Source organism: Maniola jurtina, chromosome 26, assembly GCF_905333055.1.
Source record: "Maniola jurtina chromosome 26, ilManJurt1.1, whole genome shotgun sequence".
NCBI classification, from domain to species: Eukaryota; Metazoa; Arthropoda; class Insecta; order Lepidoptera; family Nymphalidae; genus Maniola; species Maniola jurtina.
Genome location: NC_060054.1, coordinates 6,468,623 through 6,482,849, shown reverse-complemented (window position 1 = coordinate 6,482,849; position 14,227 = coordinate 6,468,623). Strand labels below are relative to the sequence as shown.

The window sequence follows — 14,227 nt, the reverse complement described above, 5'->3', positions numbered from 1 at the left end:
GTTGTGCGGGTTGGTGGAAGTTGGTGGAAGTCGGTGGAAGTCTGTGGGAAGAGGGATGTAGGGGTAGACGAGGATAGAGGAAGGGGGGGTTCTTCTTCTTCTTCTTCTCTCTGGGCTGGTTTCCGCACTTAAACGTTTCCGTCTGTTGTGCGTGCGTTGCCCCTCCCCGCCGAAGTCTTCACTCCAGCCATCCAAGCTCGCTCCAGAAGCCAAGTAGACCGCCCAGGTTGCCGAGGGCTTCATGAAGTGAGGTTGGGGATCCCAGATGGCGTTCTCGATGTTCTGCCACGCTTGCACACTCCAGGAGCACGTGGAGGGGTGCCAAGGGGGGGTTGTAGAACCTTTTAATTTTTAAGGATCCAGGGTACTGACTTGGGCGGTTTCTCCACGGTGCGGTACTGCTTGAAGGACAGCAGCAGGCGCTGGATGCCGTCGAGCGAGTTGGGCAGCTCGCGGCCGTTCAGCTCCTGGATCTTCATCCGGATCCACTCCAGCAGTGTGGACAGCAGGCGGCTGTACTCCGCTTTGCGCCCGTCGCAATCCATCAGCTGGCCGATGATCTACGACGAGTACAAAATTGACGATTACTATAGTGCATGCAGCAAAAAATTTAAAAGTTAAAAAAAAAACCGGCCAAGTGCGAGTCAGACTCGCGCACTGAGGGTTCCGTACTCGGGTATTTTTTCCAAAATTTTGCACGATAAATCAAAGACTATTATACGTAACAATAAATTAAAATCTGTTTTAGAATGTACAGGTAAAGCCCTTTCATATGATACCCCACTTGGTATAGTTATCTTACTTTGAAAATTGAAACACATTTTTTTTTTAAATGATGTAACCACAAATTCGCGGTTTTCAGACTTATTTCTGTATTTGTGCTATAAGACCTACCTAGGGCCTTCGTCTGTGTTAGCGTTTGCTGGCGCGCGTGTTGTGCCTTTTTGGAGTGTTCTTTTTGTTAAAAGTGACCGATTTTTGTGTTTCACTGGTGTTTCTTGGTGCTAGAACCATGCTGGAACTAACTGGGAAGCGCTCTAAGGAGGTGCCGCGTGTATGCCGGCGAGCGCCGGTACAGACGAAGTCCATACTTATATAGTTTCCCTTAACTTGTAAATAACTACAAACTTGACATTGGCTAATCTTTGTAAAGCCAGACGAGAGAGAAAAAAAAAAAGACCTACCTACCTGCCAAATTTCATGATTCTAGGTCAACCGGAAGTACCCTATAGGTTTCTTGACAGACACGACGGACAGACAGACAGATAACGAAGTGATCCTATAAGGGTTCCATTTTTCCTTTTCAGGTACGGAAATTCGAAGTGCGCTCTATAGATTTCAACGTGTGTCGATGGTCACCCTAAAGTTGATCACTCACATTGGCGATCCGTCGTCCGCTCTTCTGTTCGTTCTTCATTCGCGCGAACGTGTGATAGTAACTCGCTACGTACGTCATCACGGACTTCTCGTCCGGTCGTGTGGTGTCCACATCTAGAACAGAAACAAGTGATTTTATAACCTAAAATTTAAAAACCCCCGACACAAAAACCTCTAATAATCTTCAAACGGCTGAACAGATTTTCTTGGATTATAGCTAAGAACACTCTCGATCAAGCCACCTTTCAAACAAAAAAACCTAAATCAAAATCGGTTCAATCGTTTAGGCGCTACAGTGCCACAGATACACACGTCAAACTTATAACACCCCTCTTTTTGGGTTGGGGGTCAAAAGTTTTCAAAAAAAAAAAACAGATGTATATTTTATCAAAATCTGTTGAGCCATTGAGTAGTAACCAGCGAATATACATACATGCAGGTCAAACACATAACCCCCCTTTTGTGGCTTTCGCTTCAGTCGAGTCGAGTAAAAAATGGCACCTCTAGTATAGAGCGCACTAAGAAATAAACAGACTATTTTTAAACCCCGACCCAAAAAGCGGGGTGTTATAAGTTTGACGTGTGCATTTGTGTATCTGTCTGTGGCATCGTATCTCCTAAACGAATGAACCGATTTTAATTATTATTTTTTTTGTTTGAAAGGTGTTTATTCTTAATCTTAGGTGTTTATTCTTAATCGAAGAAAATCGGTTCAGCCGTTTGAAAGTTATGCTCTTTTCTAGTTTTCTTATAGAGGTTTTAGTGTCGGGGTTTTCTAATTTTTGAGTTATTTTAGAGTTATGTAATATATCAAATCATTGGCTTCTATTACAGAAGTATGATTATTCAAAAATAAGATTCCAAATTGATCGATAAATCGACGAAATATATAGTGGATACTCTACATAAGGACTCTTAATCTATGAGCTAAGCCGCAACTTTGTATACATGTGCTGCCATCTATTATCTTGTAGGTATACTGATAGGATACTGTTGTAATGTGTTTTAAAAAGTGTGAAAAATTCGGTCAAGTGCGTGTCTGACTCGCTCACGAAGGGTCCCGTACCATAATACAAGTAATAACACTTTAATTTGCATGGCGGTCATTTTGATTTTTTTTATTCCAGTACAAGTTAGCCCTTGACTGAGATCTCACCTGATGGTAAGTGTTGATGATGATTTTGTTGAAATTTTTAGATAGTTTTAGTATATTGCTGGTAAAAAGCAGCAATATACAATCTAAAAACTTCAACTTCTAGTAGTTCTAAATCTATTTAAATTATTATCATTAACATTAAATTAAATGGAAACACGACGCGCGACGTGTACTGCAGCCCCTGAGCTTGAGCACAGGCCGAGCCGGTATAAACCGATTTCTCTCCGTACGCGACGTAGCGCCTGTGCTCACGCACACACGCGCCTCAAGCTTGTAGTAGTGTACCTATCGTAGCGCGCTTGTATCAAGATTTGACTCTGTTCGCTACTTCTGTGGTTCTAGTACGTAACCCTAAAATAAGTCAAAAAAAAATTGGTTGTCTGTAAAGTCGGTTTACTGACGATAGTTGAACGTGACAACAAAGGCCGATTGTGCTTCTTTGTCGCTCGTTCCGCGCTCTCGCTTGCACTTCAAGCCTTACATGGAACGCCTCAGAGCGAGGTAACGCCGCATGAGTCATGTTTTTTCGTGCGTGCAGCCGGCTCTATCGAATTATAAGACGTTGTCACGTCAAAAATATTTCATCGCCTTTCATCTGTTAGTCTACTCAGTAGCACAGTCCACGTTTTATGAAACTTGAAAAAAGCTTAGGTTTCACCTACACTAGCAGGCGTCAAATGCCTCATGTGACCTGTTTTAACGCTAGGTACGCTGTAAAACGACTACTAGTACTGACTAGGTGCCTTTAATTAACCCCCGACCCAAAAAGAGGGGTGTTATAAGTTTGACGTGTGTATCTGAGTATCTGTCTGTGGCATTCTTCTTCTTTCTTCTTTATGTGCCTCTCCATTACTGAAGGTCAGCAGTCAGTTTTTTAAACTTCTCCTTGTCCATGGCTAGCCGGAATAGTTCTCCTACTGTTTTTATGCCAGTCCACTCCCTTATGTTACGTAGCCATGACTTCTTCCTTCTTCCAACCCCTCTTTTTCCAGCAATTTTTCCCATCATAATTATCTGCAGCAGGCGGTACCTATCGTGTCGCAAAATATGGCCCAGGTACGAGATCTTACGCTGCTTGATGGCTTTAACTAACTCGGTCTTCTTCTGCAACCTGGCAAGAACCTCAGCGTTGGACACCTTAGCCGTCCAGCTTATGTGAAGCATCCTGCGATACGTCCACATTTCAAAGGCGTCGATCTTTTTCCTCAAGTCCTCCACTAGGGTCCATGCCTCACAACCATATAAAACTACGGGCCAAATGTAGCATTGTAGGAGTCTGATACGGAGTTTTAGAGAAAGTTGACGACCACAAAGAACTTTCTTCATCTTCATAAAAGATTGGCGAGCAATTTCAATGCGAACCCGGATGTCAGTGTCACTTTTCCATGCGTCTGTTAGCCATGACCCAAGATATTTGTATTTGTCAACTCTCTCTAAGGTATTATGTCCGATTTGTATTTGTGACAGCAATTGTGGCTTCTTCGAAACAACCATATACTTTGTTTTTGACACATTCATGCTTAACCCCACCCTATTACTGCACTCGTTTACTCTATTAACTATTTCTTGTAGGTCTTGCTGCGTGGAAGCTATTAGGACAGTATCGTCAGCATAACGTAGATTATTAATCACTTGCCCATTAACAATAACTCCCAGTGCAATATCATCTAGAGCATCTTTAATAACGTGTTCCGAGTACAAATTGAATAGTAGAGGCGAAAGAATGCATCCTTGCCGCACACCTTTTTCGATTTTAATGGCGTCTGTTTCTTCACCGTCTACCCTGATTGTTGCAGTTTGTTCCCAGTACAGGTTCATGATGATATGTATGTCCTTAGTGTCTATGCCTGTATCTACAAGAAGTTTCATAAGTATCTCGTGTTGAACACGGTCAAAGGCTTTTTCATAGTCGATAAAACACAAGAACACATCTTGTTGCATATCTCTGCATTTCTGAACCAGTACGTTGAGCGCAAACTGCGCCTCCCTTGTTCCCATACCCGCACGAAATCCAAATTGGTTATCACTCAGTTGGTCTTCACATTTTGTCCTTATACGTTTATGTATGATCTTCAAAAAGGTTTTTAGCATGTGACTCATGAGACTTATAGTACGGAACTCCTGGCATTTTCTTGCATTTTTCTTTTTAGGTAGAGTGATAAATGTTGACTTAAGCCAATCTTCAGGGATTTTGCCAGTACTATAGATATAATTATAATACTGTACGAGTATGGAAATATTTTCTGGCTCTAGCAGTTTCAGAATCTCTACATTTACATTGTCTGGACCAGTTGCCTTTCCACTTTTAGCATTCTTTAGTGCCCATAATACTTCAGATTTTAAAATGTCAGGTCCATCCGCTTCACTCATGCTATTTGTTAACCTGCGGGTGTTGTCACTGTACAGGTCTTTTATGTATTGTTCCCAATGACATTTCTTAGTAGCAGCGTCCAGAATAATGTTCCCCTGATTATCTTCCAAAAGTGAGTGATGGCGCTTTTTGTGAATACCTGCCATATCTTTGACTTCTTTATGGAGACTAAACAAATCATGCTTCTTCATAAGAGCTTCTATGTGGTCGCAACGCTGTTCGTACCACTCATTCCGAGCCCAGCGTGATTCACGGCGTATTCTCTTATCTAAGGCCTGATATTTAGCTGTATCTGTTGATTTATACAGGCGCCGCTCTTCTATGAGTTCCATAATTCTGTCAGTCATCCAAACTTCCTTTTTAATAGTCTTCGATGCTTTTAATATAGTTCTATTTATATCTGAAACTTTCTCCTTGAGACTATCCCAAATTCCTTCTTTATTTTCGCCAAATTGCTGTCTTTTTTCGACTGCCCACTCATTAATTTGTGTGTGTACTTGTCCTTTGATGTTCAACATTTTTAATTTACTTATGTCTACCTTGATGTTACGCTTTTTAGGTCTGTAGTATTTTAGATGACATGCCAAGTCGATGATCACAGGATTATGGTCAGACCCTATATCTGCACCTGGGTAGGTCTTAGCTGTAGCAATGCAGTTCTTAAACCTGGTATTGATTAAAACATAATCTATTTGGTTACGTACTATGTTGTTAGCAGTGTGAGCTGGTGATGTCCAGGTGTAAAGCCTTCTTGGTGGCATTTGAAATAATGTGTTTGTTACGACCAAACTCTTTTCTTGACAGAATTGCACTAACAAGTCTCCACGCTCATTTCTTTCTCCAAGACCAAATCTTCCGACGACTCCGGGTACTTCACCTTTGCCGATTTTTGCATTGAAATCCCCCAAAATAATATTAATTTCCTCATTTTTTGTGAGTCCTAATAGTTGATTTATTTCTTCATAGAAATTTTCTATGTCAGTCATCGGTTTATCCGTGGTTGGTGCATAAACTTGAATAATATTCAAGGGTCTTGGTGTTGTTTTAAATTGTAGCATCATCGCGCGATTAGAGAGCGGTACAAAGTTGGATATAGAAGATTCTACGCATTTATCAATCATAATAGCAACACCATATGTTTCCGCGGAGGTATCAGCTCCTGAGTAGTACATTATCTTATCACTATTCGCTACATGTTTTCCTGTATCACTCCACTTGACTTCGCTCAACCCCAAAATCGAAACACCTAATCGTTCCATTTCTATAGCTACATTTATTACTTTTTCTGGTCTTCTAAGTCCTCTTACATTCCATGTGCCAATTTTTATTTTCTTTTTAAGTTTTCCCCCGGAGATTCTTAGCACCCCTGTCCCATTTAAGGGACGCCGGGAACTCGGGGCCATACATTTTGTTCCTTCTTCCATATTAACTGACTAACTAGGGAAATTAATGTCGGTGGTATCCCGTTGCCTTCCGACATCGCAGCTTGCCGCCGTTTATACCCTAGGGGTTACGCCTGTGCAAGTGCTAGATTCCAAACCCTACCTGACTCCACGTCTTCGGCCTCAGAACCCTACTGAAACTACTGCTGCCTAGTTTCAGGTTACAACTTACGCTCTGCAACTAAGCGTGCCTCCTCCGCCAAATGTTACCGTTCCGATTAACTAAATCTCCGCTAACACTGCCGTTAAGGTCTTCACCTGTAGCCCTAGGCAGGGGACCGCGATATACCCCGCAGTACTGGGTCCCCCTCTGAACTTCGCCACCACGTGAGCCGGCCTACTAACTCACGTGATGCCCACCCCCGCGACGTGGACGCGCCAGAGAGGAGTCGCCCAAGTGAAACACAGAGAAGATAGCTCTGTCCTTCCTTGTGCCGAGTTAACGGTCTTGTGTGGCCCCAAGACCGAGGGCATAGGTCTGTGGCATAGTAGCTCTTAAACTAATGAACCGATTTTAATGAATTTTTTTTATTAGAAATTTTATTTTTGTTATTACGGCATATCAATCGTAACCATTTCCTTCTATTGGAGAAGTATGATTAATCAAAAATTCACATAGTTCGAAAAACCGATAGTTTCACTAAATGTAAAGTGCACACTCTTTGAAGAGTCCTAAACTATGAGCTATAGCGCAATTTTATATACATGTGCTGCCATCTATCGTCTCGTAGGTAAACTGATAGACTATTGATGTACTTATAGTATTTGACAATTGTATGAGTAATAACTCAAAATTTAAATAACTCCCAACACAAAAACCTCAATAAGAAAACTAGAAAAGAGCTGATAACTTTCAAACGGTTGAACCGATTTTCTTCGATTATTTATAGCTAAGAACACTCTCGATCAAGCCACCTAGTTACTGTAACCTTCACTTGTGGGGGGTGTTATAAATTTTTAATTTACACTTGATACACACACACATATATTTGGAGTTATTCATAGTGAGTTCATAGCATACCCTCAGCGTCCAGCAGTTTCGGTATGCCGAGGTGCTTGTGGGCGACGTCGAAGGCATGGTTGAGGGTCTCCACGTGTTCAGCGGTGGGCACCTCGGTCCAGCGGAACAGATCCGGCCTGGGGAACAAAGTGTAGCGTATTCAATTTTACTCGTAAAAATCCCATTTTTTATATCAGACAGCTTTCACGGCCTAGTGATTAAAACATCTATACTTACATATAATAAAATTGTAGAAAAGTGGTGTCTGTACCATGGAAATATATTAAAAAAAGTAGCAGGGGTTGTTATTACATCGATGCCGAACCCGAAATTGTAATTAATTTTTTTTTGTCTGTTTGTCTGTGTGTTTGTGCACGCTAATATCAGAAACGGCTTATTCGATTTAGATACGGTTTTCACTAATATATTGTAGTAAGCTTCACTTAACATTTAGTGTTTATTTCATGTCAATCGGTTCATAAATAAAAAAGTTATGTCAATTTAAAGAATCACGGCGAACATTTTTAACGTACAGAGTACGTACTACACGCCTCGCGCCTGAGCGTCCGTGGCTATATAAAGCGCGCTGAGAGCCATTCCACGCGAACGAAATCGCGGGCACAGCTAGTTTATCATAATTATGATATCATATTCAGGTCATAATATTTTTATTTACCCACGAAGTTGCCTCAAAAGCCCTAAAATAGAGACTTTTCGAGGGCCAGAACGTTTGAAATAAATACATTTTTACTAAATTTATTATTTTAGAGCATAGATAATGGAGAGAAAAATCGATATCTGGCTTAATTTTAGATCTACAACTACAAATAATAGAATGAGAGGCGTAATACGTTTGTATGAAGAGGCGCTTAAGAAGGGCCACTTTAAAAACCATATAGTTACTTAAATTTCATACAAACCTATACTTAATTTTTTTATTTCATTCAAGCGTACTTTCTTCTTTAATTAAAAAACGCCATTATTCAAAGACCATGAGGCCTGTATTCAAAGTCTCACAGTGCCTCTTCTCAGTAGGATTGGCTTTCCGGCGGCGCAATTAGTCTTGACTCTTGATACTTATATATTTACTTACTAGCTGTGCCCGCGACTTCGTTCGCGTGGAATAGTGACTTTTCGGGCAGCATATACTCTGTACGTTAAAAATGTTCGCCGTGATTCTTTAAATTGACATAACTTTTTTATTTATGAACCGATTCACATGAAATAAACACTAAATGTTAAGTGAAGCTTACTACAATATATTAGTGAAAACCGTATCTAAATCAAATAAGCCGTTTCTGATATTAGCGTGCACAAACACACAGACAAACAGACAAAAAAAAATTAATTACAATTTCGGGTTCGGTATCGATATAATAACAACCCCTGCCTCTTTTTTTATATATTTCCATTGTACAGACACCACTTTTCTACAATTTTATTATATGTATAGATTTATAGAGCCTCGATAGCTCAACGGTTGAGGAGCGGACTGAATTCCGAAAGGTCGGCGGTTCAAACCAAACCTGCACTATTGTCGTACCCACTCCTGGCACAAGCTTTACGCTTAATTGGAGGGGAAAGGGGAGTATTAGTCATGATTAACATGGCTAATATTCTTCTTTTTTTTTAAATCTTCTCGGACTTCTCACCTGTGAGCATGTATAAGCGCGTTGAAGCCGAGGCCAGACCTCCAGGAGTCGGTGAAGTTGTGTATATGCACGCCGTGGTAGCCGCTGGTCTTGCGTTGACACCACAGCAGCAGAGCATCCTTGGCTGATTTCTTCTCTGAAGATTCATTTTCTTCGTCCTGGAAAAATTATAAAGTTCAATTAGAATGTTTATTTGCTGGAGAAAAAAATATTTGCATTTTCTTTTTTTTTTTGCAACTTTTTCAAACCCCTACTTTATCCCCTTTTTTTTCTTTAAATCTGGCTTTACTCTGGTTAGCCAATGTCAAGTTTGTGATATTTTCAAGATATTGAATTTATACAAGTATGGACTCCGTCTGCGCCGGCGCCCGCCGACATACGCGCGGCGCCCCTTTAGAGCGATTCCTTGTCAGTTCCACCACCAAAAACACCAACTACCACAAAAACCAGCCACTCTTAACAAAAAAAACACTCCAAACAAGCACAGCACGCGCGCCAGCAAACGCCATCACAGACGAAGTCCCTTTATCCCCTTAGGGGTTGAATTTTCGAAAATCCTTTCTGAGCAGATATCTACGTCATTATAGCTATCTGCATGCCTTTCAGCCCGATCCGTCCAGTAGTTAGAGCTGCGCGTTGATAGATCAGTCAGTCAGTCAGGATACAGGGTATCCGAGAACCTGCATAGCCACAAAGAATAAGAACAACAATAAAGGAAACCATAAGAGAGCTGGAGCTTACCACATCGATTTCGATCTCCTGGATCTGGAAGCGCAGGATGATGGTCCAGATCAGGCCGAGGATGAGGCGCGGGTTGCCGTCCACGATATCCTCAGCACCTATCGACTCCAGCCGCACCTGGTGGAATTAAAATAAATTATCAAATACTAGCCGATGCCCGCGACTTCGCCCGCGTGAATTTAGGTTTTTGAAATCCCGTGGGAACTCTTTAATTTTCCAGGATAAAAAGTAGCCTATGTGCTAATCCAGGATATTATCTATCTCCATTCTGAATTTCAGCCAAATCCGTCCAGTGGTTTTTGCGTGAAGGAGTAACAAACATACACACACACACATACAAACTTTCGCCCTTATAATATTAGTGTGATAGTTTACTTACGCACTAAGATGCCTCAAAAGCCTAAAAATGGAGATTTTCAAGAGCCATTAATGATTTAAAAAAAAACAATTTTACTATATTATAATTGTTCTGTATAAGCTGTGATAGCCTAGTGGTTAGAACGTCCTCTTCCTAACCGGAGGTCAGGGGTTCGATCCCGGGCACGCATTTCTAACTTTTCGGCGTTATGCGTTTAAGTACGTAATTAAATATCACTTGTTTCAACGGTGAAGGAAAACATCGTGAGGAAACCTGTATGCCTGAGTGTTTCTCCATAATGTTCTCAAAGATGTGTAAAGTCTGCCAATCAGCATAAGGCCAGCGTGGTATAGACTGTAGCCAAAACCTTTCTCACTCTGAGAGGAGAGCCGTCCTCTGTAGTGAGCCGGTAATGGGTTGATCATGATGATGAATGAACTACAGCATAATATGGTATTGTAAGACGGTCGTTTGACGACTACTGCGCAGTGGTAAGCGCAGTGATCTTATAAGTGGGATCCCGGGTTTGATTCCTGGCAGGGGCTATTTGGGAATCTATATTTTTGTATCTAGTCTGGTCTGGTCTGGTGGGAGGATTCAGCCGTGGCTATACCCTATCCGTAAAATGAAGTTAGTATAGCGCAATGTCTGTTTGTCTCTATCATTTGTATGGGATTGCATAGCAGAGAAAGCGCTACTCTTCACTCCGCGGATAGGATATGATTACCACTAGGATTAAGAGCCCTTAAGGACTAAAATCTTTGCTAAAATATTTGACACAATTAAATGTATGCACTCGCATTATTATATTTTTTAACCCCCGACCCAAAAAGAGGGGTGTTATAAGTTTGACGTGTGTATCTGTGTGTCTGTGTATCTGTGTATCTGTCTGTGGCATCGTAGCGCCTAAACGAATGAACCGATTTTAATTTACTTTTTTTTTGTTTGAAAGGTGGCTTGATCGAGAGTGTTCTTAGCTATAATCCAAAAAAATTGGTTCAGCCGTTTAAGAGTTATCAGCTCTTTTCTAGTTTTCTTGTAGAAAAGAAGGTTAGATAACCCTTAGGTTCATAATATTATATCAATTGACAAATGTCAAGCTGTCAAGATGGACGTTGCCTAAATACATAATTATTTATTTGAAAATGATGTTTTGTAAAACTCAGATAATTTAGATCGTAGGCGCGGAATAGTCCAAGAAAATCAGTTCAGCCGTTTGAAAGTTATCAGGTCTTTTCGGTCTTTTCTAGTTACTGTAACCTTCACTTGTCGGGGATGTTATAAATTTTTAATTTACACTTGTTATTCTTGGATGAATTTGTTACTTTAATTTCTTTTAAATCTGGGCTAGTAATTGCGTAAGAGCTTGAATCCACCAAATGTAGGTAGAGTTTGTAGGGCTTCGGCTGGTATGCGCTATTTTAGTGCTTCAACCTCAGCTAATACTATTAGCGCACTCCTTTCTTCGCTTCGACATCAATTAAACCTTGTTAAGGTTCCTTACCTCAATAGGAAAAAAACGGAACCCTTATAGGATCACTTTGTTCGTCTGTCGTGTCTGTCAAGAAAACCTATAGGGTACTTCTCATTGACCTACAATCATGAAATTTGGCGAGTTGGTAGATCTGCACTAGTATAGGGAAAAATCCGAAAACCGTGAATTTGTGGTTACATCAGAAATGTGTTCATGAACAAATAATTAGTATCTCAAAATTCAATTTTCAAACCCCTTATAATAACCCCTTAAGGGATGAATTTTCAAAATTCCTTTTTTAGCGGATGATTTAGGGAGTAAAATAGGAGTTTTGTATAGTCCGCGCAGACGACGTCTCGGGAATAAGCTAGTAATTAATAAATAAAATAAAAATAAATTATTATACGTTTCTATATAATATTATCCTATACAAATTATACCTATATAAATTATTAGGTAAGTTATTTGACGATTCAAAAGCACTTGTAAAAGTTTATTTGAATAAAAATCTATTCTATTCTAATAAGGAGTTGAGTCATAGACCCATGAAATGACCGCATGTCTTTACTCACGTAACAAAATCTATCACCATATATTTTAATGAGTAGGTAAACTAATTATGTCGTAATGTGTAAGCTATATCGGTTCTGTTATCACTTATCTGATAAGGACATAGCTTCTGGCCTCGGCTCGCTACTCCTTACATGCTAATGTCTAGATATCTAGATATTTATACATGTATACCCGGCTGAGTTTGTTGTGGGCTCTTCCCAGACCTGGGCGCGTTTAGAACCATCGTAGCTTTAGTTTTAAGTTTACGTAATTAATAAAAGTGCTGAGCTTGAGCCTCGATAGCTCAACGGTTGAGGAGCGGACTGAATTCCGAAAGGTCGGCGGTTCAAATCCCACCCGTTGAACTATTGTCGTACCCACTCCTGCCCGGCTAGCACGGGCAGTAGATAAAAATTATATCCCCGATTATATCCACTGATTTCTATGACATCAGTGGATATAAACGGGGGATATAATTTGTATCTACTGCCCATGCTAGCCGGGCTGGCACACGCTTTACGCTTAGTTGGAGGGGAAAGGGGAGTATTAGTCATGATTAGCATGGCTAATATTCTTTTATAAAAAAAAAATTATCACCACTATAATATTATCATCATACAAATCTAACAATTCTGACCATCAAAAGGTGTATAATAGTACCTACTTTGAATAAATGATTTTGATTTTGAGCTGGGCCATGAAAAGCTACTCGTTACAGACAAATGGAGCGACAGACAGACACACTTTCGCATTTTATAATATTAAGTATGGATAACCTAGAAATAACGTGTAAAACAGCATTTCCTAGCCTAGTATTGTCACAAAAAGTACTTCATAATAAAAAAAACCTTTGTGCACTATCGTCTATCAACAAGGCATGAGGAAACAAGATACACTAATGGTTTAAAGACCAGTACCTCTAATCATTTCCTTTTCAATTTACGTAACCAGAACATTGATAAAAAAAATGCGTCAAATGCGCACAGGAAGGATTCCGTATCATCTAAACAACTCTATTTAATTATTTGTTTATATTTATGGCGGCCATTTCGTTTGTAATATTGTTATAGCGTCAATAGAAACACACATTTTGTGAATACATATAACAGTCATATCTCCCTACCTATTATTACCATATATACCTATTATTATGGTTCACTCAGACGGAAGAGCCACCCGGATGGTTGGCACCCTCGGAACCCTAAAAAACATGTGTGCAGTTCTCTCGCGGTAGGGCCGAAACCTTCAGAAAACTACATTTCGGGAAAATGAGACGAATGCAGAGTACTAGCAGTATGATAATTGTAGGGGTTATTTATTGTAATATTTTACATTTTTCAAGCCTTTGAAACCCCAATTTTACTAACTTTGGGGTTGAATTTTCAAAAGTCATCAGTACGACATACATGAGGAAACAAGATGGGTACACTAATGGTTTGAACACCAGTGCCTCTAATCTCACTTCCTCTACGATTGGTAGAGCTTACGTAATAAAAACATTGATAAAAATGTCTTATCAGACACACGAGGCATTCCTCGTTTAATTCCGATATCTCACGTATTATTGGGATTACTTACAGCTTTAGTACATTCTGTTAATATTCACCATTAACAGTTCTTCACGGTTTAGGTGCGCTGGACCCAGGGTCATAAGGATTGAAGATTTGGGACTCTGAGTTCAATGACGTGGTGCCTACAATAAGATTTCACCATCAACAGTTCCTGAATCCTTAAGGGGCATGACACGGGTCTGCCCGCGAAATTCAAATTTAATTTGGGTTTTCGCAATTTGAAAAGTAATACGACAAAGTAGGCTTATGGTATTCGAATTCCGCAAAGGGCAGTATCATATTGACAGGTTTACATAAAAATCTTTACTTGAAAGTATTCAGTTAAGAAATTAATCGAAATAATGAGTTTGACGTGAGTTACTCACAAATTAGTCGATACTATAACTAATTTCTTGAAGTGGACCCTTCCAAGTAAAGATTTTTATATAAACCTGTGAGGATGATACTGCCATTGACGCAATTAAAATGCCATAAGCCTACTTTTTCGTATTAGTTTACAAATTGCGAAAAATCAAATTTAATTTGAATTTCGC

The 14,227-nt window shown here is 40.0% G+C and overlaps 3 protein-coding genes across 3 annotated transcripts in view; all 3 read right to left on the bottom strand.

Annotated features, from left to right (window-relative positions):
* The window catches only part of LOC123878311 (zinc finger protein 345-like), a 349,298-nt gene that overhangs the window by 205,100 nt on the left and 129,971 nt on the right, over positions 1 to 14,227 (bottom strand). The window lies entirely within an intron of this gene.
* LOC123878392 (spectrin beta chain, non-erythrocytic 2) overlaps positions 1 to 14,227 on the bottom strand; it is a 117,172-nt gene that overhangs the window by 73,299 nt on the left and 29,646 nt on the right. Inside the window, exons 5-9 of the mRNA XM_045925589.1 lie at positions 9,740 to 9,856; positions 8,999 to 9,156; positions 7,368 to 7,483; positions 1,379 to 1,491; positions 373 to 560 (exon numbers count right to left, since the gene is read on the bottom strand). Of these exons, the coding sequence (XP_045781545.1) occupies positions 373 to 560; positions 1,379 to 1,491; positions 7,368 to 7,483; positions 8,999 to 9,156; positions 9,740 to 9,856 (692 nt within the window). The remainder of the gene's footprint in view (positions 1 to 372; positions 561 to 1,378; positions 1,492 to 7,367; positions 7,484 to 8,998; positions 9,157 to 9,739; positions 9,857 to 14,227) is intronic.
* LOC123878378 lies at positions 3,360 to 4,313 on the bottom strand. The gene has a single exon (XM_045925575.1). It carries the CDS (start codon positions 4,049 to 4,051, stop codon positions 3,383 to 3,385), a length of 669 nt encoding a protein of 222 aa, XP_045781531.1. The 5' UTR covers positions 4,052 to 4,313; the 3' UTR covers positions 3,360 to 3,382.

Excerpts from the sequence above, each read along its gene's own strand:
- LOC123878378 (XM_045925575.1), bottom strand. The coding sequence starts at position 4,051 with ATGAATGTGTCAAAAACAAAGTATATGGTTGTTTCGAAGAAGCCACAA.